The sequence below is a fragment of the Poecilia reticulata genome, chromosome 3, assembly GCF_904066995.2.
Source record: "Poecilia reticulata chromosome 3, P_reticulata-male-v2, whole genome shotgun sequence".
Classification (NCBI taxonomy): Eukaryota; Metazoa; Chordata; class Actinopteri; order Cyprinodontiformes; family Poeciliidae; genus Poecilia; species Poecilia reticulata.
Window position 1 is genome coordinate 33,767,650 of NC_088832.1, and position 23,810 is coordinate 33,791,459.

The 23,810-nt window shown below is 42.0% G+C and overlaps 1 protein-coding gene across 1 annotated transcript in view; it reads left to right on the plus strand.

Moving 5' to 3' along the window:
• iqgap1 (IQ motif containing GTPase activating protein 1) overlaps positions 1–23,810 on the plus strand; it is a 68,742-nt gene that overhangs the window by 29,270 nt on the left and 15,662 nt on the right. Inside the window, exons 6-19 of the mRNA XM_081605533.1 lie at positions 570–637; positions 1,362–1,475; positions 4,023–4,201; positions 4,384–4,471; positions 4,749–4,906; positions 4,992–5,076; positions 5,861–6,024; positions 7,279–7,439; positions 7,527–7,651; positions 9,620–9,783; positions 21,897–21,987; positions 22,083–22,250; positions 23,368–23,510; positions 23,583–23,753. Coding sequence (XP_081461659.1) covers positions 570–637; positions 1,362–1,475; positions 4,023–4,201; positions 4,384–4,471; positions 4,749–4,906; positions 4,992–5,076; positions 5,861–6,024; positions 7,279–7,439; positions 7,527–7,651; positions 9,620–9,783; positions 21,897–21,987; positions 22,083–22,250; positions 23,368–23,510; positions 23,583–23,753 — 1,879 coding nt within the window. The remainder of the gene's footprint in view (positions 1–569; positions 638–1,361; positions 1,476–4,022; positions 4,202–4,383; positions 4,472–4,748; positions 4,907–4,991; positions 5,077–5,860; positions 6,025–7,278; positions 7,440–7,526; positions 7,652–9,619; positions 9,784–21,896; positions 21,988–22,082; positions 22,251–23,367; positions 23,511–23,582; positions 23,754–23,810) is intronic.

Genomic DNA, 23,810 nt, shown 5'->3' on the forward strand with positions numbered 1-23,810 from the left:
AAAAAAAACCTGTCCATTCAGGCTTTGTTGGCCTGAAACCTGTTTTAAATACGTTGTCATGAGGTGAACAATGCAGGTATTCAAAGGTGGAAGCCAAAGCAAACATTTAAGCCAGAATGGAAAGGTTTTGTGTGGAAACATTAAGGATTTAACGGCTTTTAAACGCGTCCTGATCATCAATAACAGTCAGTAATTGTTTTCTGTTTGTACACGTTACTGTCTGTCAGTTGAGTTTTAAACATATATATATATATATATATATTTTAACATGTTTTACTCAAAATACCTCAAGTTGCATGTTCAAAATTCACTACAGGATTGCTGTTATCGCATTTGACGCAATAAAATGTTTATTTTCTTATTTAAAACAGAAACTGAATCATCTATTTCCATCTTTTATTGCATTTCTAATATTTTATATATAAAAAACTGCTTAAGTAGTTTAATAAAAAATTTGCAGAATGTGCCAATTATCAGATTAATTAACGATGTTGCACATATTTTTCTTCCTCATCTACAGTTTCTGTATAATCTCGACCTCATGCCGTGTTTTTCTATTATTTCAACAGTCTGTACTTGTTCAAGCTGGGTTTGGCTCCGCAGATCCAGGATCTTTATGGAAAAGTAGCCTTCACGGGTAAGTGGAGGAGTCTGCCTCCATTTCCGTCAGGCTTTCTATTTTTAACCCGATCTGTGTCGTCGTCAGCGTTACAGATGTTCCCTTGTTTGTGAAGTTCAAATGAAAGTTTAAATACTGCGGAGCTGTTCGCGCCGTAAAACCCTGAGAGAGGAGAAGGAGAGGAGGAGCAGCTGGAAATGTGAAAGTCATTAGTAACAGTGAGAGGTTTTCCTGTCTGTGGCGGCTTCAGGAATCCCGCTGTCAAACGATCCGTCCCGGCTTTTTCCTACTGCTTTTCCCACCGCAGCCCCTGAATGTTGTTGTGACTTTTTTTTTTACACTTATATGTTGTTCAGTATGATAAGTGACTGATTTACAATTAGATGTTAAGCATAGATTACATGATTATTATTAATTGAATTGAACATGATTGTATATAATTACAAGGATGAAGTGAAATATATTTAAGTGCAAGACATGATTTATTTGAATAGAAGAAGTCTTTTATTTTGAAGAATGCTTAAGTGTCTGGTTCTGTTTTATCACTATCTTGCTTTGTTGATATTTTGGTTGTCTTGGTTACGAACAGCTGTTGCCGTCATCAGCTGTCGCCATTTTTTTCTCTTCAATAAAGAACTGAACAGAAAGGTTCAGTAAAAGACGTACGAGCCTCCGTTTTGTTCGAAGAAACCTTCACTCCGTAACAAATGTTGTTGCTTCTGCTCTGTGTCGTCTCCTGCAGAGGAGGAAATCAACAACATGAAGAACGAGCTGGAGAAGTACGGGATCCAGATGCCCGCCTTCAGCAAGATCGGAGGGATTCTGGCCAGCGAGCTGTCGGTGGACGAAGCTGCATGTGAGCCGCGCTCTGATGTCAACGGAGGGAGGGAGGGAGGGGGGCGGGGAGGGCCTGACACTGCAAAAACACCAAACCGTACCAAGACTCAATTCTACTGCAATTATCTCAGCAGACGTAAAATAAGACACAGCTGATGCTTGGGTAACTTTTCAGCAAGATACAGGAGCTTGTTTTAATTAAATTATTCCTTAATAATGAGGAAACGGATGACGGCAGGGGGCGCTGGCGGACATTTTTACAAAAGGGGGGCGCTGGGATGCCTTTGGGGGGCGTTTGGTCGACGGTAAACTTTACACCTTAAATCCACAACAATACCAGTTTAGACTTTGAGCAACTTGGTAAAACTGTATTGTGTAACATTAAATCATGCTTGGCTGCAGCTGTATCGATGGCAGCTCTTCTATTATTCAGTGATTGTAGCTTCACCGCATCAGTTCAGCGTTACAGCGGCTGATGACGCTGCTGTGATTCACTTTGCCTGGTATTTATGTAGCTACATATGTTTTGGCAGTTCTGTGATCATGTCAAAGCAGCAACTTGTATTAAAAAGTGTTTTATTTTCGTTTGAAAGCTGGACGCTTCCATGGAAGGACAACAGAGAATCGCTCTTATAAACATGTAATTATTAAAATCACGATACCCTCACTTTGTATCCCTCTGAAAAATGAACACATTTAAATAAAGTAATCCCTCCATGAGTTATACCACGATAGAGGGCGTTCATTTTATAGCGTTAACACCGGAGCTGTAAGTGGTCCGGTATGAAACGGGGGTGATAGAACAACACAGCACTTTTACATTTCAATAATCAGAATGCAGAAATTGTTTCCGTTGTTTTAAAAGGTTTATGTCAGTCTGCCTTTTTCCCCATCGATATGTTTCCCGACCGCCCTGCACCTTAGGGGCTTAAAAAAAAAAAAAGAAGAAAAAAACTGCCGCGCCCCCCCCCTGCCCCCCCCAGCCCCCCTCCTCCAGACGCCGATACGTTTAGCGCTAAACTCGCTACATTGACCCCGTTATGTGCGCGAAGTGAAGGAGCGCAAGGCGCTGAAGTGTCCGGGAAAAACATAATCGGTGCGCCGATTCAAAACGTCTATAATAATGATAGTAACATTAATAATAAAATAATTGTCAGTGCAAAGTAACTTACAAATTCTTTGGTGGGGGGCGGTGAGGGACCTGGATAAAGGCTGGGGGGGGGGCGCTGGCCCGAAAAAGGTTGAGAAACACTGACATACAACAACTAATGTTTCCCATGTCACCGGTGAAATAATGCGCCAATCAATCAAGTATTTTCCATCAATATTAAGGCATTATTGACTTAAAACAAGCTTCTATATCGTGCTTGAAAGTTAGTTGTGAGTTAGTTTTCTCTCATTTCAAGTGGACTGAGATATTTGCACTAGAAACCAGACAGAAAAACTTGGTAAGATTTGTGTTTTTGCAGTGTGTAAGTGCTGCACAACAAAAACACAAAATCTTACCAAGTATTTTTGGTCCATTTTCTAGTGCAAATATCTCAGTCCACCCAAAATGAGACAAAACTGACTTGTCAGCAACAGACAGGAGCTTGTTTTAAATCAATAATGCCTTAATAATATATTTTACTTGAGAAAAATGTCTTTTTTTAAGTGAATTAATCTGCTTGTACTTTTATTCTGTATTAAGGATTATTTACTTAAAACAAGCTCAAATATTGGGCTTAAAAGTTACTTGTAATTTAGTGAAATGTGTTGATATATTTGCACTGGAAACCAGATCAAAAATACTTGGTAAGGTTTTGTGTTTTTGTTGTGCAGCTCTTTACAGTTATACACTGCAAAAAACTAAAATATGTTGTTTTATTACCCCTGCAGCTCACTAATAATCGACACGTATCGGATTTAAACAGCCAGTGGAGATTAATTAATCATCATTACAGTTTATGTGATAAGATAAAAATGGCAGACAGGGCCGGATAAAACCTTTTTGGGGCCCTAGTTATGTTATCATTTGGGGGGCCCCCCCACCCCAACATGTCAACACCAGAGGCTTAATCGCTCCTGAGCTGCTCTGTGTGTAACATACCTGCTACCATTAGCATAATTAGCTCACATCAAGTTTTACGACTGTTGGTTTTAGCCTGACAGGAGTAGAAAACGGAAAATAAATGTTTGGGTTCTGAGGTGCAGAATGGTATTTAAATGGGCCATATTTTAATTATTTGAAAGGAATGTCATTTGAAAAAGCACAAAATTTTCAGCAAACAAGTTTGACATCTATATTTGCCCAGCAGTGGCAGCAGCCAACAGCAGGAAGAGATTAATCTGTTACCATATGTTCAAACGATATGAACAATGTAGAAATAATTCTTCCAGGTTCAGCAGCTTTTAGTTTATATACCTCAGACTCTGTCGGTCTGATTTAAACAGCCAGTGGAGATTAATTAATTAATCATCATTACAGTTTATGTGGGATTAAATGAGTCGATTAGACTTTTTCCCTTCACCCAGTTGATCCAAGTTCAGTTAAAAATGGCCGACCTCTCTGCTCCTCCGTCCTCAGTGCACGCTGCGGTGATCGCCATCAACGAGGCCATCGACCAGGGAGTCCCAGAGGGAACCCTGGCCGCCATGCAGAACCCCAACGCCATGCTGCTCAACCTGGACCCGGTCTCGGCCCAGAAGTACCACGACACGCTCTACCAAGCCAAGGGGCAGAAGGTGGCCAGATCACGAAAACGAGTAAGAATGCCGAGGCTGAAATTATGGAACCAACGTCGTAGCTTATTATAAGTGATGACAAACATACCTGGATGTTTGAGAAATACTTTAATCTCCATGACAACCAGCTGGACCGAGCCCAGCCTTCCAAGTGACTGTTTTTATTGTCCGAAGCTGATAAAATGCTGTCGTTCGTGTTGCAGCAACTGGAGAACGCCGAAGCGGAGCGAGACATTTACGACGAGCTTCTGACTCAGGCAGAAATCCAGGGCAACATCAACATGGTCAACGGTAAGAGCCGCCAAATTTAAACCTAATCTTTGGCTGTTTCGCTTGAAACTTGGTATCGGTTAGGTATCGTCTGAATGAAGAGTCAGCATCATTTTAATAGCTTCTATTCTTTGCTTAAATCCCAAATAATCGATTCCATTCACCAGTTTTTTTCCTACATTTTCTTTTTCGGTATTATTGGGCTCAGCATTTTCAATGTGATACACTTTTGCAAGGCGCTGCATGCACAGGCTGTTTTTCTTGACACGTTGGCTGACCTTTGACCCTTCTCCTGCAGTGAGCAACGCCCTGAGTGCGGCAGAGGAGGCTCTGGTTGGAGGAGATGAGGATAAGTTGTACGAGGCTCTGAAGGCCGTCGGAGTCCAGAACCTGCAGCCTGAGAACAAAGGCTGGTACCTGAAGCAGCTGCAGGGCGAGAGGGAGAACAAAGAGCAGGTAGACACACACACACACACACACACACACACAGATTATCCCAGATTAGCTCTCCTGGCTCCTCCTCATCTCTTCTCCCTGCCAGGTGTCTCCTGGACAACCCCTAACGAAGGATGAGCTGCAGAGCGGCGTGGACGTGGCGAACGAGGTCGCCGCCGGATACCTGAAGAGTAAGAGCTTCACACACTGACTGCTGGTGTGAAGTGAACCAAAACACACCGAACTGCCGAGCATTACGGCTATCATGGTCAAGCTAGCATAACTGACCTACGTCCTGCTTCAAGCTAGCATAGCTGACCTACGTCCTGCTTCCTTAGCGATTTTTAAATAAAACCTTTTATTGATCTTTTTGTGCTGTTTGTAAATGTTCGAACTATGGTTGTTAATTTTGAAAGTCATATTTTCACCATGTTGTTCTCTTATTTATATATGTCAGTTCCAAACTGAATATTTAATCTACAAGCTAAATATTTATTTTAAAAATAATATTCAACTTTCAAATTAAATATTTAGCTCCATATTAAATACTTATTTTCCTAACTAAACATTTATTTTACAAACTGAACATTTAAGCAAGCTATATTTAGGTTTCCAACTAAATATTTAGCTTGTAAATTTTCTTTAGTTTTAGTTTTAATACTTTGGTCCTAGCTAAATATTTTGGTTGCTAGCTAAATGGTTAGCTAATATGCTAACTGGCATGCCAATCAGTGAAAATGGAATATTAAACTCAAATATTGCTGTTCATTTTTTACTGTGTAACTTTACAAACAGGATCCTGTTTTTAACTAGCTGTGATAATATTAACAGTTATTAGCATCTTTTTCTGATTCTTCGTGTGATTGTTTTATTTCATCGATACGTCACATGACGTCCAGTCCGCTAAAATCTATTAGCTCATCTCCCAGCTGTGTCCGTTCCCGTTGTTGACCCCTGACCTCCTGCCTGCTGCAGTGCTGAAGGCGGTGGAGCGCATCAACGCCGCCATCGGAGCGGGCGAGCCGGAGAAGACGGTGGAGGAGCTGATGAACCCGGACGCCCAGCTGCCCGAGGTTCACCCCGGCGCCGCCGACCTCTACCAGAAGGAGCTGGCCTGTCTGCAGCAGCAGAGCGCCGAGGTGACGGCACCAGCCGCCAAACGGGCCGACCCGAGGCAACACGATAACCGCCGCTGACTCGGCACAAACCGATGCTTTATAACGTGAGCTAGCATGACTCAGCGATTCTGACCTCAGAGGAACCTGCAGAGATCAGAGAGCAGTTTGTTAGACGAATCCCAAATTCCTGATTTACTAAAGCCTTCATCCGTTCATCTGTTCATCCGTTCATCTGTTCATCCGTTCATCTGTTCATCTGTTCATCCGTTCATCTGTTCATCCATCCATCCATCCATTTATTAATGTATCCATCCATCCGTTCATCCATCCATCTGTTCATCCATCCGTTCATCCATCCATCCATCCATCCATCCATCCATCCATCCATCCATCCATCCATCCATCCATCCATCCATCCATCCATCCATCCATCCATCCATCCATCCGTCCATCCATTTATTAATATATCCATCCATCTGTTCATCCATCCATCCATCCTTCTGTTCATCCATCCATCCATCCATCCGTCCATCCATCCATCCGTCCATCCATCCATCCATCCGTCCATTTATTAATATATCCATCCATCCATCCATCCATCCATCCATCCATCCATCCATCCATCCATCCATCCATTTATTAATATATCCATCCATCTGTTCATCCATCCATCCATCCATCCATTTATTAATATATCCATTCATCTGTTCATCCATCTGTTCATCCATCCGTCCATCCATCCATCCGTCCATCCATTTATTAATATATCCATCCATCCATCCGTCCATCCATTTATTAATATATCCATCCATCCATCCATCCATCCATCCATCCATTTATTAATATATCCATTCATCTGTTCATCCATCTGTTCATCCATCCGTCCATTCATTCATCCATCCATCCATCCATCCATCTGTTCGTCCATCCGTCCATCCATCCATCCATTTATTAATATATCTGTCCATCCATCCATCCGTCCATCCATTTATTAATATATCCATTCATTCATCCATCCATCCATCCATCCATCTGTTCGTCCATCCGTCCATCCATCCATCCATTTATTAATATATCTGTCCATCCATCCATCCGTCCATCCATTTATTAATATATCCATCCATCCATCCATCCATCCGTCCATCCATCCATCCATTTATTAATATATCCATCCATCTGTTCATCCATCCATCCAAAGTCGATGGATCTCTCACACTGTAACATATTTGCAGTGATGACATCATCAGTCATGTGACTTTTCGCCGCTTCCTGCAGGGCTCCCTGACCCACCCTGAGCTGCTGGTTGCCGTGGAGATGCTCTCCGCCGTGGTTCTGATGAACGAGGCGCTGGAGGTGGGAGACCGGGCCGCCCTGTGGCGGCAGCTGGCCAGCTCCGTCACCGGGCTCAGCAACGTGGAGGAGGAGTACGCGCAGAGGTCGGGGTCAAAGGTCACGCAGCCGGGTCGCTTCCAGTCGGACGTCTACAGACGGGTTGACGTGTTTCTGTCTCCTCTGCTGCTCAGGTACATGGACGACCTGATGCGCCTGAAAGCCGCAGCCAAAGAGGAGGGCAGCAAGTATCTGACCTGGAACGACATCCAGGCCTGCATCGACCAGGTCAACCTGGCCGTGCAGGAGGAGCACGAACGTAAGCCTCACACCTGCAAAACTTTGACTAGGCCTCCGACTGCTCAGCCAAGCTACCTCAAGGTGACCTGTTACGACTCCTTGAGCAGGTTAGGATGGGTCCAAACGTTCTGCAACGAGGGCCCAAATTATCGAGTCAACAGTCTTTGCAGGCCAGAAACATAAAACTTTAAAATGGAGAAAATAAAATGTTTATTTTCATATTTTAATGGAGCGATTTTGTCTAATTCAAATCAAAAACTTGGAAAGGATTTGGCTTTTTTTTTTGGGTCGATTGAACAAATTTATTCTCGGTGTAGGAACAGCGTTTGGGTCACTTTCTTTCCAAAGCTTTTCTATATTTAGTCAAATTTAATGAATCGGATAAAAGCAAAGCAAAGTCGACTTTTCAGAATAAACTTTCTGCTTTTCATAAAAGACAAATTAACATTTTTCACTGCAAGTTAAAGTCTGGACGGGTCACATTTGCATGATTCTAGATTAACAGTTGGAGGGCCGCACGAAATCAGCCCAAGTGCCTCAAATGGCCCCCGGGCCACACTTTGGGCACCACTGGTCTAAACGTTGTTTTTACACAAAATCCTTTTCGGTACTGATGTTAGTGAAATAATCCACCAGTGGAACAAGAGATTAATCCTTGTAATATGTTAACCCTCCTGTTATGTTGCGGGTCAAATTGACCCGTTTAAAAATATTTTAAAAATAGTTGCAAGTATTTTTATTGCATGAAACTTTTTCTATTTGTCTTAATAGGTGAACTCTACATATAAATTGAACATTTATTCATTTTACACATTTGCAGCCCCCCCTGCGTCTACTTGTTACATCGATGCTGTTCGGGTCAATTTGACCCGGCAGTCAAGTTAAAAGTGCAAAAAAAGATTAAAAATGTCCAATTCTGTTTGTTTCCTTACAGCTATGAACCTTATTTCACCACACACACACACACACACACACACACACACCAACACAACACAACACACACACACACACACACACCAACACAACACACACAAACACAACACAGCACACCACACATACACACACACGCAGACACACACAAACACACCACACACACACAAACGCAACACAACACACACACACACATACATACACACGCAGACACACACAAACACACCACACACACACAAACACAACACAACACAACACACACACACACAAACACACCACACACACACAAACACAACACAACACACACACGCAGACACACACAAACACACCACACACACACAAACACAACACAACACACACACACGCAGACACACACAAACACACCACACACACACAAACACAACACAACACAACACACACACACGCAGACACACGCAGACACACACAAACCCACTTTCTCTCTGCTCTCTTTACTTCACAATGAACTGCGAGAAAGCAGCAGGTGTTCATACAGCATTTGTATGCATGTGTGTCTCAAGTTCAATTATAAAGAGTGTCACCCTTTGAAAAAAAAATGTAAATGTAATATAAAAAAATTTACCAAAGATCACTTTCAAGGAAATTATTGTTTTTTTGTGTGGACATAAAAAATGTAAATCCCATTTTTTATGTCCAAATGAGTAACTGAGTAAGTTGTCGTCATTAATCCTTAATTTCTGAGAAATAAAAAACATAATTGCACAAATTTTGACTGAGACGTTTAGTATTGGAGTTAATAATGAGATAAAAAAATGTTTTGGAGGAATTTTTTGGTTCCTGACACCATATTGCATGATAAAACTCTCCCCGGGTCAAATTGACCCACGAACATTACTGCTGTACCTCAGAAACAAACATAACAGGAGGGTTAAAATGTAGAAACGGTTGAGACCCAAATGCAAATACAGAAACGTGACAAAAGTGAATTTTGTCCCCTTTAAATAACATCAACAAAGCTGACGAGGATAAATAACGAGGGTGAAGCGGCTCAGTCTCAGTGTTTTCTGTGTCCATGCAGGAATTGCTGCCATTGGACAGATCAACGAGGCGCTGGACGAAGGCGACCCCATGAGGACCCTGGACATGCTGCAGAACCCGTCCGCCAAGCTCACAGACGTGGACCCGTCCATCGCTCAGCACTACCACGACAAGCTGCTGGAGGCCCGCAGGGAGAAGGCTCATGTGAGTCAGACGCAGCTTCCTGCAGATGGCAGGAAGAGGCGCCGCCGTCAGCCAGCCTCAGTTCACAGCTCTTAACGGGCTTCCATCCATCCATCCATCCATCCATCCATCCATCCATCCATCCATCCATCCATCCATCCATCCATCCATCCATCCATCCATCCATCCATCCATCCATCCATCCATCCATCCATCTATCCACCCATCTGTTCATCCATCCATCCATCCATCTATCCACCCATCCGTTCATCCATCCATCCATCTGTTCATCCATCCATCCATCCATCCATCTATCCACTCATCCGTTCATCCATCCATCCATCCATCCATCCGTTCATCCATCCATCCATCTATCCATTCATCCATCCATCCATCTGTTCATCCATCCATCCATCCATCTATCCACTCATCCGTTCATCCATCCATCCATCCATCCATCCGTTCATCCATCCATCCATCTATCCATTCATCCATCCATCCATCTGTTCATCCATCCATCCATCCATCTATCCACTCATCCATCCATCCATCCATCCATCCATCCATCCATCCATCCATCCATCCATCCATCCATCCATCCATCCATCCATCCATCCATCCATCCATTCATTCATTCATTCTCTTGCACCCTTGTCCCTCAGTGGGGTCGTGAGGGTTGCTGGTTCCTCTCCAGCTAACGTTTCGGGTGAGAGGCGGGGTCACCCTGGACAGGTCGCCAGTCTGTCGCAGGGCAACACAGAGACACACAGGACACACAACCATGCACACACACACTCACACCTAGGGGCAATTTAGACAGACCAATTAACCTGACAGTCATGTTTTTGGACTGTGGGAGGAAACCGGAGTACCTGGAGAAAACCCACCATGCACAGGGAGAACATGGAGACTCCATGCAGAAAGACCGGGGCCGGGAATCGAACCTAGAACCTTCTTGCTGCAAGGCAACAGCTCTACCAACTGCACCACTGTGCAGTAACGGGCTTTCTTCTAAAATTTAAATCTTTTTTTTTTAGTTTTAGCCACCAGTAAGTCTGATTTATGAATCATTCGGACTTGAAAAGCCTCCTGCAGATGAGGAATGAGTCAGTTTGTTACAAAATATAAGAAGAGCCAAGAAGAGCCAGATTTTGTGCAAAAACACAAAATCTTACAAAGTATTTTTGGTCTACTGCAGTGTTTCTCAACCCTGGTCCTCAGCGCCCCCCTGCTGTGCATGTTTTAGATGTGCCTCTATTCCAGGACAGCTGATTCAAATGATTGCATGACCGTCAATTACTGCAGAAGCCTGTTAACCACCCAGAGATGCAATTCAGGTGTGTGGCAGAAGGGAAATAGCGAAAACATGCAGGACAGGGGGGCGCTGAGGACCAGGGTGGAGAAACACTGGGACTCTACTGCAAATATGTCAATACACTAGAAAAGAAATGCTAAACTACACGTTCAGCGGGTTATAGGAGCTTTTTTAAGGCAATAACTTGTTAAACGAAATGAAAACGTTCTAGTTCAGATTATTTCACTTATAGAAAAATGTTTTAAGTGAAATAATCTGCCACAGGAGTTGGTAATACTTCATCATTATTAAGAAACTGTGTTTAAAAAGCTCAGATTTCTGAAAAGTTACTTATTTTAGTCTTTTTCCAAGTGTACTAATGTATTTTCTCTAGAAATGTCATGTTGGTGCAGTTATTAGCTATTTCTAAAGCGTTTCTACAGCTGACATAAAATCATGCCAGTTATTTTTGTCTAGTTTTTGCAGTGTATATGAGGGCTTGGGTTAAATACCAGCTTTTTAATCTGACACGGTTGGAAAATAGAGTTTTGGTTTTCCTGCCTCGTAGATTTTTGCGGCTCAGTTTGCTTTTTATGCCACTTTTTAATTAAAATATGCAGAAATAAATGTCACATTGATTCAGCTGCTTGATGCCTGGATATCATTCTGAGACGGTAGAGATAAATATTGTGATGCAACAAATCCACGTTCCTCCCTGCTTCCTATAAACTGTGATTTTTTTTATCACTTTGGGAGCCATTATTTGTGTTCAGAGTTGGGTAGTAACTAGTTACATTTACTCGAGTACCGTTTTGGAAAAATGCACTTTTAGGAGTATTTTTACTTGAGTGAAAGTGGAGCATCGACATGCTGTAGAACGCATGTGTCAAACTCAAGGCCCGGGGGCCAAATCTGGCCCGCCGTAGCTTTTTATGTGGCCCTCCAGACTCCAGATTACATCAATAAGTCCCTCCAGTTTTTCACAAATACACAAAATTCATACAAAATCAACAGATCCCCACATTCTTTCTGATTTTACTGACATTTTTTCTCAAAACTGGACAAAAACATTAATTTAACCTCACTTGATGTCAAGTTATATATGTGACTGATACAGCAATTAATAAAAAGTCACATTTAACATCATATATTAGCGCAAATATTGTAAAAATTCCTGACAAATATTCCTATCTTGTCACTACAAAATCTATGATTTTGATAGCAAAAAAACCACAAAAACAATCACAAAGTCCTGGTTGGACTAATCAGTGTGAATTATCAATATAATTTCACTTTAAGAAACACTTATTAGATGCTGAAACATCTATTCATTAACATTTTAACAATTTAATGGTTTTTATCAATATATTCTGGAACAACCGGCCCTTTGAGAACATTCCGATTTTCGATACGGCCCAAAATGAAAATGAGTTCGACACCACTGCTGAAGAAGGGTCTGGCTTTGGCATCCCTGCTTTAAAGAAAAAACTCTTTCCATGTGAATTTGGAGCTGTATCCCAGGAGAAACATGTTTTCCTTCTGTGTCTTGGTTGCACGGTTAATCATATTAGCAGCTGGGTTTTGGACTTGGTAGCTGAACTGATGCAGGAAGCTTCAGTTTCCACCACCTGCACATGTTTGCATCTCTGTGCAGCCTGCATGGAGTCATGTTACAAACCTGCAAATCTTTTCTGCACCTTCTACCCAAACAGCAGCACATCATGAGGAGTTTGTTGCATTTATGCCTGGCTAATGTTGCAGCTTTGTTTTGTTTTTTTTTTTGAATCAGGATTAAGATGCTGATTCTTCTGTCTTTTGTTTTAGAAAATATCTCGCTAAACCGCCTCACAGGTGTAAATGGGTCAGAAAAAAAGGGTTTCTAATAGGGCTGAAACGATTCCTCGAGTGATTCGAGTACCTCGATTATTAAAATTCCTCGAGGAAAATTGACCTGCCTCGAAGCTTCGTTAGTTTATGTTTTATCATTTAGCGCACCGTGTTTCAGCCGGAACATTATTTGCGTTGCGCGGAGCTCTGACTTCCGCCTCTGAGTTGTTGACGGAAGCTACGTGTTAGCGGCATAACGTCCAATCTTCAAGTTCGGCCGGCGGGGATTTTACTGATTGGTGATAATTCCGGGTTTTCATCGTTTTTGTGGGACCAATAAACATCCTTAAAATGACCGGCGCGATGCCGGGAGTTCGGCAGCCTTTCTGCTCCGGAGCTGCTGGTTGAACGGCGGGAAGAAGCTGAGGAGGATTTCTACAGGTGAGCGGAGAGACTGAACACGGCGGGCGGCTGAGGGTTGATGCTTACAGGGTAAGAGCAGCTTTACGGACGAACCGCACTATAAACTTATATCATCCCGGTCTGAACAAACGGGAGGCGGAACATGGCTGGTAGATGAGTTTCTGAACGGAGGAGCCGTAAATATCCCGTGTTGCTCCCCCGGTCTACAAAAAAGTAACTGGTATGGAAGCTCAAATGTGGAAAAAATAGACTGATGTTGATATCCGATAGTAACACTGGTGTTATGGAAGATTTACCAATATTTTATTTCATAATTGTTTTTATCCAATTAATCGTAAGAAAAATCTATAGATTACTCGATTACTAAAATAATCGTTTACAAAAGCCCTAGTTTCTAATTGTAATTGTTGGTTTCATACAGAAAAGAAAACTAAAATACTTGGTAGCAGTCACTGAATGCAGCCAGTGGTGTGTTAAACATGCATCTTGTCAAAAAGGCAGAAAATGTTTCAATTTCTTTAGCTAAATCTGTACAAAAGACCCAAAATAAATTAGTTTGTTATAAAATGACAACAGTAGACGCTGATAATTCGAAAATTAGTTTCGCTAGCGCTAAAGCGCTACACAAACATAGCTGATGCTAAAGCGCTAACTTTGATTCAGATCAAATTTGAATTACTACACACCTCTAACATACTTACTTAGGTATTGTATCTACATTTATATCTCTTCTGTTTTATTTCGCTCTTTCTTGTTTTAAATAAAGTTATTGGGAGTTAAAAAATAAAAAGAGGACAGGAGAGGAAACGGAGCTGCTGCGTAAACAGCCTCTACCTGCTTCAAAATAAGAGCGTAGATACAAACGTGAAGAAATCCTCAACGGTCGATATCCAAAACTTCAACCAAGACGTTGAACTTTGTTCAACTGAAAGTTTTACAAAACATCCACATAAATTCATCTGCAAAAGCTAATTTAGGGCTAAATGAAAAAGTTAGCTTCACTGTTGCTGTTAGCGCCAATAATAGCATTCACAAAGAGCTCTTAGCTTACGGCTTGCAGTCGTATGAAATTCTGCTGAATATTAAGTAGCATTTTTCCTCTCTGTGGAGAAACCTGTGAATAAATGAACTTTCTGAATGCCTCTGTGACCGGTGGATTTCAGCGTTGTGTGGTGATCAGACAAACCACAAGACATCAAGTCTGGATTTGGAGGCGGTCTCCGTTTATTTAACCTGTCAATCGGGAGATATTAGCATTAGCACCTAGCATGTGCTCCAGTTCTCCAACCCGATCTATACAAAATAATAGTTAGCATGCATCAAATGATATAAAGGTGTAATGGCAACTCAAATGAAAATATCCAAACACTTATCATTAATACAGAAGGAAAAATAAACACAAATGAAAGGATTACAATAGATTATAAAACTTGCCTCTCCCCAGTGGAACGAATAACAAAAGAGGAAATTAATAACTTAATATTTATAATAGTCCTGGAGGGCCCTGAACGAAAGAAGAAGAAAATAAGGCGGAGTTGGAGGACCAAACCTCTTATAGTACACAGAGGAACACAGCAACAGTCAAGTAGAAGCAGACAAATACATAAAAGAACACATTTTGTGGAAATATAAAACTATTAATATAGACCCAGTTACACCTCCCTGCTCAGGTTTCCTCCAGCTTCACTGGTTCTTCTTCATCATTTGCTTCTTTCAGGTTTTCTTAGTGAGCTTTATGCAAACGGCTCATGCAAAGTAACTACAGTTACTTTATTTTACTGCTGCTCACATTTTAACGCTGACGGGACTTTATTTGAATTTCCCTGCTGAAGACCTGGGATGACCAGGTCAGTTGTGAAGATGATGTTGGGAGGAAAAACGTGCAGCTCTGTGAGATTCAGTGTTTATCTCACGTCTTCTGATGGAAATATGATGCATTGTTAATAGAGTTTGTGTTAGTTACACTGCAAAAACACAAAATCTTAAGTATTTTTGGTCTGGTTTGTAGTGCAAATTCCTTAATGTTGATAAAGTGCAAGTTCCACTGCCAGATTATTTCCATCCATCCATCCATTTTCTTTCACCCTTGTCCCTCAGTGGGGTCGGCAGGGTTGCTGGTTCCCATCTCCAGCTAACGTTTCGGGCGAGAGGCGGGGTCACCTGGACAGGTCGCCAGTCTGTCGCAGGGCAACACAGAGACACACAGGACACACAACCATGCACACACACACTCACACCTAGGGACAATTAGGAGAGGCCAATTAACCTGACAGTCATGTTTTTGGACCGGAGTACCCGGAGAAAACCCACCATGCACAGGGAGAACATGCAAGCTCCATGCAGAAAGACCCCAGGCCGGGAATCGAACCCAGAACCTTCTTGCTGCAAGGCAACAGCTCTACCAACTGCACCACTGTGCAGCCGCCAGATTATTTCAATTATAATAAATAAAAGAAAAAATCTGCCAATGAAACTAGAACTTTATCATCAACTTTAAATAATTATTTACTTAAAACAAGATCCTGTATCTTACTGAAAAGTTACGTCTAAGTTGGTTTTGTCTTATTTCAAGTGTAATAACATATCTGCATTAAAAACTAGACCAAAATGCTTGTTTTGCATTGCATTGTGGGTGTTTTTGACTAGTTTGCATTCATGATTTGGGTTGCAACTTATAATGTTAATTAATTATTCTGAATAGTAAATAATCAGATAAAATCAAAATGGAACATTCTGCAGATTTTTTTATTTAGCCACCCAAGCTTTTTTTTTTTACACATTATAAATACATTAAAACATGCAAATAAACATCATTCTCATATAACTTTCTTATATGAGAAAATAAAATGTATTTCTTAAACTGCCAGTGTAGCATTTCTTTAGTTAACACTTGATTATTTGCAACAAAGAACAGATTTGCAGTTAAAAATAATGCTGACTTCTAATCTGTTGTATTTTTTGTATTAATTTAATAGCAAAACGTGTTTATTTGAAACTAAAACTGCCACTTCAGGAAAGACAAAGAAGCTCTTTAATGAATTCAAAATGTTTAGATTTCTGCACACCTTTGTGTTAATTATTGATCGGCAAACAGCCATTTGAGTCTGTAGAGTCCAATTAATCACTTTGAGGTGGATTAATTGTTCCATCTCCGCTCGTGGCAGAACTTTGGATGTGCTGATTCACTGCGAATGCGTTCAGTGGGGCTGGTAGATGTGCAGATGACTCCATGTGACTCAGGCCTGCAGCAGACGCTGATGTCATGGTGTTGTCCCTCCCCAGCGCCCCTCCACTTCCTGTCCCATATCCATGCAGGATGTGTAACGTTGCCTCAGCAGCCGTTCCTCCTCGGCTGGTGGATCTTGACACACAGCAGACCGGAGCTCCGTCTCCGTCGGAGAGCCGCCTCTTCCTGCTGTCCCCACTCATTTGCCTGGGTTATCATACAAAGTGCGGTTCTTTCTGCTCGGCACATTTGTGTGTGACGTTGCGAGCAGAAGCTCCTTATTTGGGCCGTTTTGTTCGTCGTAGGGAGGGGAAGCGGAGGGCGAGCTGCAGATAAGCACGCAGGTGTTTGTTGCAGCTTCACTTTTGGTCCGTAGTTTGCGTTGAGGCTGCGCCGCCGCCCGTTTACTTATGTATGTAATCATAATGAGTCATGCAGCCTGGAGGGTTTTTACAGTTTGTCTCGCTGTGGCGTCAAACTTCAATGTTTGCTGGGGTTTTATGTGATTAACTGCCTCAAAGTAGTGCATAGTTAACATTTTACTCTTTGAGGGAATACCTTACGGCTGTCCCTGCAGTTACTGGGGATCTATAGGATCAGTAGCAATAAATCGATAACAATGTGTATTGCGGTCACCCTGTGATATTTCAGTTTTTCTCTTTTTAATAAATGTGCAAAACTTTCTACATTTCTGTTAAGATGGGATGCTGAGTGTACGTTCACGAGGAACAATATGAACTTTTTGATTTTTAGCAAATGGCTGCAATGAAACAAAAAGAGTGAGACATTGAAAGGGGTCTGAATACTTTCCATACCCACTGGATTATATATATTAAATATATAGAAATGTCCAATCCAGAACTGCACTGCATTCTGGGAGATGTAGGCAGAGGAAGGCCTCAACCTGTCACAGCCTGCTAAGCTAGGCTAGTGACATCAACTAACTCACTCTCTGGTTGCCTAGCAACGACCTGCTGAGTAACTTCCGGTTGCCTAGCAACGACCTGCTGAGTGCCTGTCGTTGTCATAGCAACTGCCAACACGGTTGGTTAACTACTAAGATGACTTTCAACTGCAAAGTTCCTGGAAGTGTGATGTCACTTCCAGGTACTGGCTAGCCAGAAGTCCATGACCTTGTTCTGCAGTTCTGCAGCAGGATACTGTTTGACCCAAATGTTCAAAAACTGTAATAAGGAAGACAGAAATGTAAACAAATTGAAAAATGTGACTCAAATAAAAATCTAAAGCCATCAACGAAGCACCAGGAGGGACTAAATTAGACTTTTCTGCCCTCCTACAGACTCAAAGTACACAGCAAAATGTGTTTAGGGGCTAAAAAAGTGGCGTTAGCTTGACATGTTTGCGTAGAGACTTTTGTGGGAAACACTATAAACGGTTCCACAGAGATGGTGAGGAGCAACACGAGTCTGTTTTTCCTGCTGATTTCACATGCATAGGAAATAACAAGCAGGACCTCTGCTGTTTTATTCCTTAAAAGGACAGAAAGCTGAATGCTACATGGGCACACACACCGATCCCTGGTCTGAAGACCGAGCTGGTGATTACAGCAGCTTCCTGTCGTTTTTCTGATGAGGTATTCCCCGGGCGAGTGAGTGAGAGAGCGCGGGATCATCGGGAGGACAAGCCTCGTGGCTGAGATGAAGTGAAACTGGAAGTTGGTGTTTGCAGCTGATCTGCAGGCAGGAGAAACAAAGGAGCGAGCGTGTTTACTTCACGGAGCTGCGTTTCGCTTTGGTCTCATTAGCTCTGCGGTCTTCGAGCTGTTAGTTAGCGAGGCGGGAAGCAGAAGTTAGCTCAGCACTGCGGGCTGCGTCTAGATAACCAGCAGGAAGTCCAGCCCAGAATCCACTGACTAACTCAATCGTGTTTCTCTTCAGATTATTATCACGTTATTTTGTTGCTGCAGCGGTCCAGCCAAGGCTCAGCGCATGCTCAGGTTTTAAATTTATCCTTTACTGGAAATAAATCCAACCTTTAATTCAATACGGAACGCATCAGAAGATGATTGTATTTGCAGAATTACAGATAAAGCAGTGACTGTTCTTGCAGTATATTTGTTTATTCATTGGTTTATTAAACGGCTTATTTGAAGGGGTGAGCATCAGACGGACATGATAAACATGCCGGTCATGAACATGAAGGAGACTTCATGAATGTTTAATTCAAATTCAAAAGTACTTTATTGATCCCAAAGGGAAATAACTCTTATTAATTAAGCGTTATTGTAGAAGGGCTGCACAGTGGCGCAGTTGGTAGAGCTGTTGCCTTGCAGCAAGAAGGTTATGGGTTCGATTCCCGGTCTTTCTGCATGGAGTCTCCATGTTCTCCCTGTGCATGGTGGGTTTTCTCCAGGTACTCCGGTTTCCTCCCACAGTCCAGAAACATGACTGTCAGGTTAATTGGTCTCTCCAAATTGCCCCTAGGTGTGAGTGTGTGTGTGGTTGTGTGTCTCTGTGTTGCCCTGCGACAGACTGGTGACCTGTCCAGGTGACCCCGCCTCTCGCCCGAAACGTTAGCTGGAGAGGAACCAGCAACCCTCCTGACCCACTAAGGGATCAGGGTGCTAGAAAATGGATGGATGGACTGAGACGCAGAGCTGTTGCCGTGCAGCAAGAAGGTTCTGGGTTCGATTCCCGGCCCCGGTCTTTCTGCATGGAGTCTCCATGTTCTCCCTGTGCATGGTGGGTTTTCTCCAGGTACTCCGGTTTCCTCCCACAGTCCAGAAACATGACTGTCAGGTTAATTGGCCTCTCCAAATTGCCCCTAGGTGTGAGTGTGTGTGTGCATGGTTGTGTGTCTCTGTGTTGCCCTGCGACAGACTGGCGACCTGTCCAGGTGACCCCGCCTCTCGCCCGGTACGCCAGCTGGAGATGGGCACCAGCAACCCTCCTGACCCCACTGAGGGACAAGGGTGTGAGAAAATGGATGGATGGATGTAGAAGTGGATGGCTACTGGCAGGGAAGACCTCCTGTAGCAGTCTGCATTACGGCGAACCTAAAGAGGCCTCTGACTGAAGACACGGTTTTCCCAAGACGTCTCATGAAGACGATGGTCAGGGTTGATCTTGGTTTACGACTGAAGTGTCATTTGGCAAATAATCAGACTTTTAACGCAAAGTTGACACTTTTAATGGACTTTTAACGCAACTTTGCATTAAAAGTGTCTTAAAAAGTGGAATAATTCATTTTAAGTAATACTTTAGTATTGATGAATCAATACTTGTTCCATTGGCAGATTTTTCCTCTTATAACATGGGAAAAATCTCTTGAGTTAAATAACTTGCCAGTGGAACCAGAACTTTTTCATCAGGAACTATTTACTTAAAACAACATCCTATATTTTGCTGAAAAGTTGCTTCTAAGTTAGTTTTCTCTCATTTCAAGTATACTAAGATAATTGCATTGCAAACCAGACCAAAATTACTGGCAAGATTTAGTTTTATAGTGTTGACGCTGAAAGATTTGCATTTCTATTCCTTTTAACTTGTCCAGAAAAAGACCTTCAGTCAGTGCCGACCTCAATAAACTCATTTAGCTCAACTTCTCCTATTGCTGTAACTGAGAAAATAATAACAAAATAAAAGATAAAAATACTGCACAATGCTCTAGAGGCGGCTTCTAAGGAAGTGAGATGAAGTGCAGAATGAAATGTTGGATAGTTGAACTGATGCACCTCTAGAAAACTCAACCGCCCCAAACTCTCACTTCCTCTATTCCATGATGCAGTCATAAAGTTTAAGCTGCACAGCCTTCCTCCTCCTCCTCCTCCTCCTCCAGCCAGGCCCCTGCCTGCTCCGGCGCCACACCCTGTCGACCGCCTCCCCCAAACTACAAATCAAACACACAAACACTAATCTACACTCAGGTTTGTTTACTACTTTCTGTTCACGCTTCTACAGATGTTATCCACCAAAACGCCCCGTTTTTTTTTTTTCTCCCCTTTGCTTGAGACATGAAGATCAGGTGTCAGTTTTACCCACACCATTTCTTCTTCTTCTACCCGCCTCCTTCCATGTTCCCTGAGGGGTGGGAGGTCTGAAAGGGGGAGGCTGCAACCTGAGAAGCGCTAAAAAAAGCTACTTTTTTGCAGGAAGAGCGCCATCTGGTGGCGGGTTGGCACCACTGCAGTGGAAAATCTGCACGGGGTCTGATGAATCAAATAAGAAACAAAATAAATAAATACACAGCATTTGCTTTTTGTCTGGATTCTTTTAGAAAAATAAATACCAAAATGTAAAAATACAATGTGAAAAAAAATTAAGTAAACACTGTGATTAGGCAGCTATCGAATTTTCAGTCACGTTTGCAAACATTTCCGCACAACTGCACTTGTATTTATGCTATTTAATTTTATTCTATAATATTGTTTTTTATACTTGTATAGTTTATCCAGATGTTTCCTTTTTGTGACATTCACTGCAAAAACACAACATCTTAACAAGTATGTTGGTCTAGTTTCCTGTGCAAATATCTGGGAGTGTTTGAAATAAGACAAATCAACTCAAAGTAACTTTACAACAAGAAACTGGATCTTTCTTAAGTCAAAAAGTATTTAATATTGATGGAAAAAGATTATTTCACTTAAAACATTTTCCGTGTTACAAGTGAAATAATCTGCCAGATTATTTCATCAGTATTGAGGAATCATTTGCCTAAAACAAGCTCCTACATCTCACGGAAAAGTTTCGTTTCAGATGTCCTAAAATATTTTCACTGGAGACGAGACCAAAAATACTTGGTAAGATTTTGTTTTTGCAGTGTAATATGAACAGTAACTCTGTTCTGCAGTGCATCTCTGACATGTCGAAGGACAGTGAAGTGAGTCTGACTCTCTTAAGGTCCCACCACAGTGTTTTAGTCTGGACTTTGACTAGGCCATTGCAACATCTTGATTCATTTCCTTGTTTTTTAGCCATTTTGTTGAATATTTGCTGAAGTGGTTTGATCATTGACTTGCTGCTGACCCAGTTGGGCCAGGCTGGCTTGTGGCTTCACATTTCACTCTAGAAAGTTTTGCTATACTCCGACATTATGCTAATTTTGCTGGGACACCCTGTTTCACTCTTGGGTGTTTTTTTGTCTCTGATAATTCTATTTATTTTTCACCTTTTATTTCTTTTATTGATTTTATTTTTTGACCTTTAGGTTGTGAAATTTCCCATTAGGGATTATTATATTTGTAGCTTTCCTGCATTAAGAACAAACTTTATTGCTTATGTCTTTTTCTAATTGACATTGTGCCAACATTCATTAAAAACATTTGTCTTGGTTTTATTGTTGCTCTGTGTTTTCATGTTTTTTTTTTAATATAATTTTGCTTGTGTATTCTTTAAAATCTTTTAGGAAACTCAGGATCCGTCCGCCGTGCTGTGGCTGGATGAGATCCAGGACGCCATCTTGAAGGCAAACCAAGACACAAAGGAGGCCTTGCTGTGTAAGAAAACACACATTTACACACCCTCTGCTTTCCAGTGTTTCTGTTTATGTCGGGGAAACTGTAATGCTTGACGCTTGGTTCCGTTCCAACAGTCTCCCAGTCCATCCAGGCCGTTAACGAGGCGGTGGATACTGGAGATTCGGCTCAGACTCTGGCTGCTCTGCGCAGCCCAGGAGCCGGTCTGTACGGCGTCACCGCGGAGTGCGCACCGACCTATCAGGACGACTTGGCTAAGATTAAAGAGGAGAAGAAGAACGAAGGTGAGGAGATGCAGAAATGATTCATTCTGCTCCTGGATTGAGTCACTGCTCATGTCTTTTCTCCGTATAATTATCAAGTGGAGATTGATTAGAGGAATAATTTGCAAGAACAGAATGATCTGAGAATGAGACAATGGGTTGAACTCGGAAACAAACAGTTCAGTTTGAGCCTTGACAAGCAGGTCTGCATGCACACCTGCACAGCTGCATGCAGCTGTTGGCTAACAGTGAACACCACCCAAAGAAGGGAGTGTCCTGGAAAGACGAGAACTTTAACGGGAGGTAATGAAGCAGCAGCATGTAGAAATATGTGATTATGACTAAATACAGGAGAATTTCTCATTTACAGCCTGCAGCGTTTCAGCAGGAGCTTTTTTAGAGATGCTCCGATCCGTGTTTTTCACTTCTGATACCGAAATCTGATACTGAAAAATCAGCGCAGAATTAACTTGGAACATTTCTTTTTTTTAAACCCAGACGTAAATGTACTGAATTACACATTTGTTAGATTACTGCACCAGTAAAGGACACTTACACTGCAAGAACACAAAAAAGTGATTTTGGTTTAGTTTTTAGTGCAAATACCTTAGTTCACTTGAAATAAGACAAAAATAACTTTAAAGTAACTTTTCAGAAAGCTGCAGCTGCTTGTTTAAGTCAAAGTTCTGGTTCCATTGTCAGACAATTTCACTTATAACAACAAATTTTTCTTATAAGTCAAATAATCTGCCAATAAAACTAGAACTTTTTCATCAATATTACGGAAATATTGACTTAAAACAAGTTCCTATATCTTACTGAAAAGTTACTTATAAGTTTGTCTTATTTTAAGTGAACTAAGATATTTGCATTAGAAACTAAATTAAAAATATTTGTTTCTTTTGTGTTTTTGCATCAACACCCTCACACATCAGCATAACATCCATTAAAAATCCATCCTTATCTTTTGCAAACATATTTATCTTCCTAAATGTCAAAAACAATCTTGCATGGATTTTGTTACATTTAGCAACCAGTGGGATTTTTGTAGCTTCATCTTTGTTTTCCTTCTTTGAGACCCGATGGTTCATTGGTTCTTACCTGCATAAATTAAAGTGAAAACAATCCGTCTGTCCAGGTGATAATGGCAGTGAGTGGGTCAAACACTGGGTGAAGGGTGGACACAACTACTACTACAACCTGCAGACCAAGGAGGGCACATGGGTGGAGCCCGAAGGCTTCGAGCCAAACAACACGCAGATCAACAAGGAGGAGATCCAGGTAGGGCTCTGCCAGGTGTGGGCCTCACCTGAGCTGGGAAGCCTTGTTTGACCGTTTATTTTCTCCCATCAGGGCGTCGTTTCTGGGGTAACTACCGCCTACAACCGGGAGCAGCTCTGGCTCGCTAACGAGACTCTAATCGCGAAGCTTCAAGCTCGATGTCGCGGCTTCCTGGTGAGAAACGGGCTGAAGGAGCGGATGAACTTCCTGAAGTCTCAGGACCCGGCTGTGATGTGCATCCAGGTGAGAAATGTGTTATAAAACATCTAGACTGAACCCAGGTGTTATCAGATGGTCTGA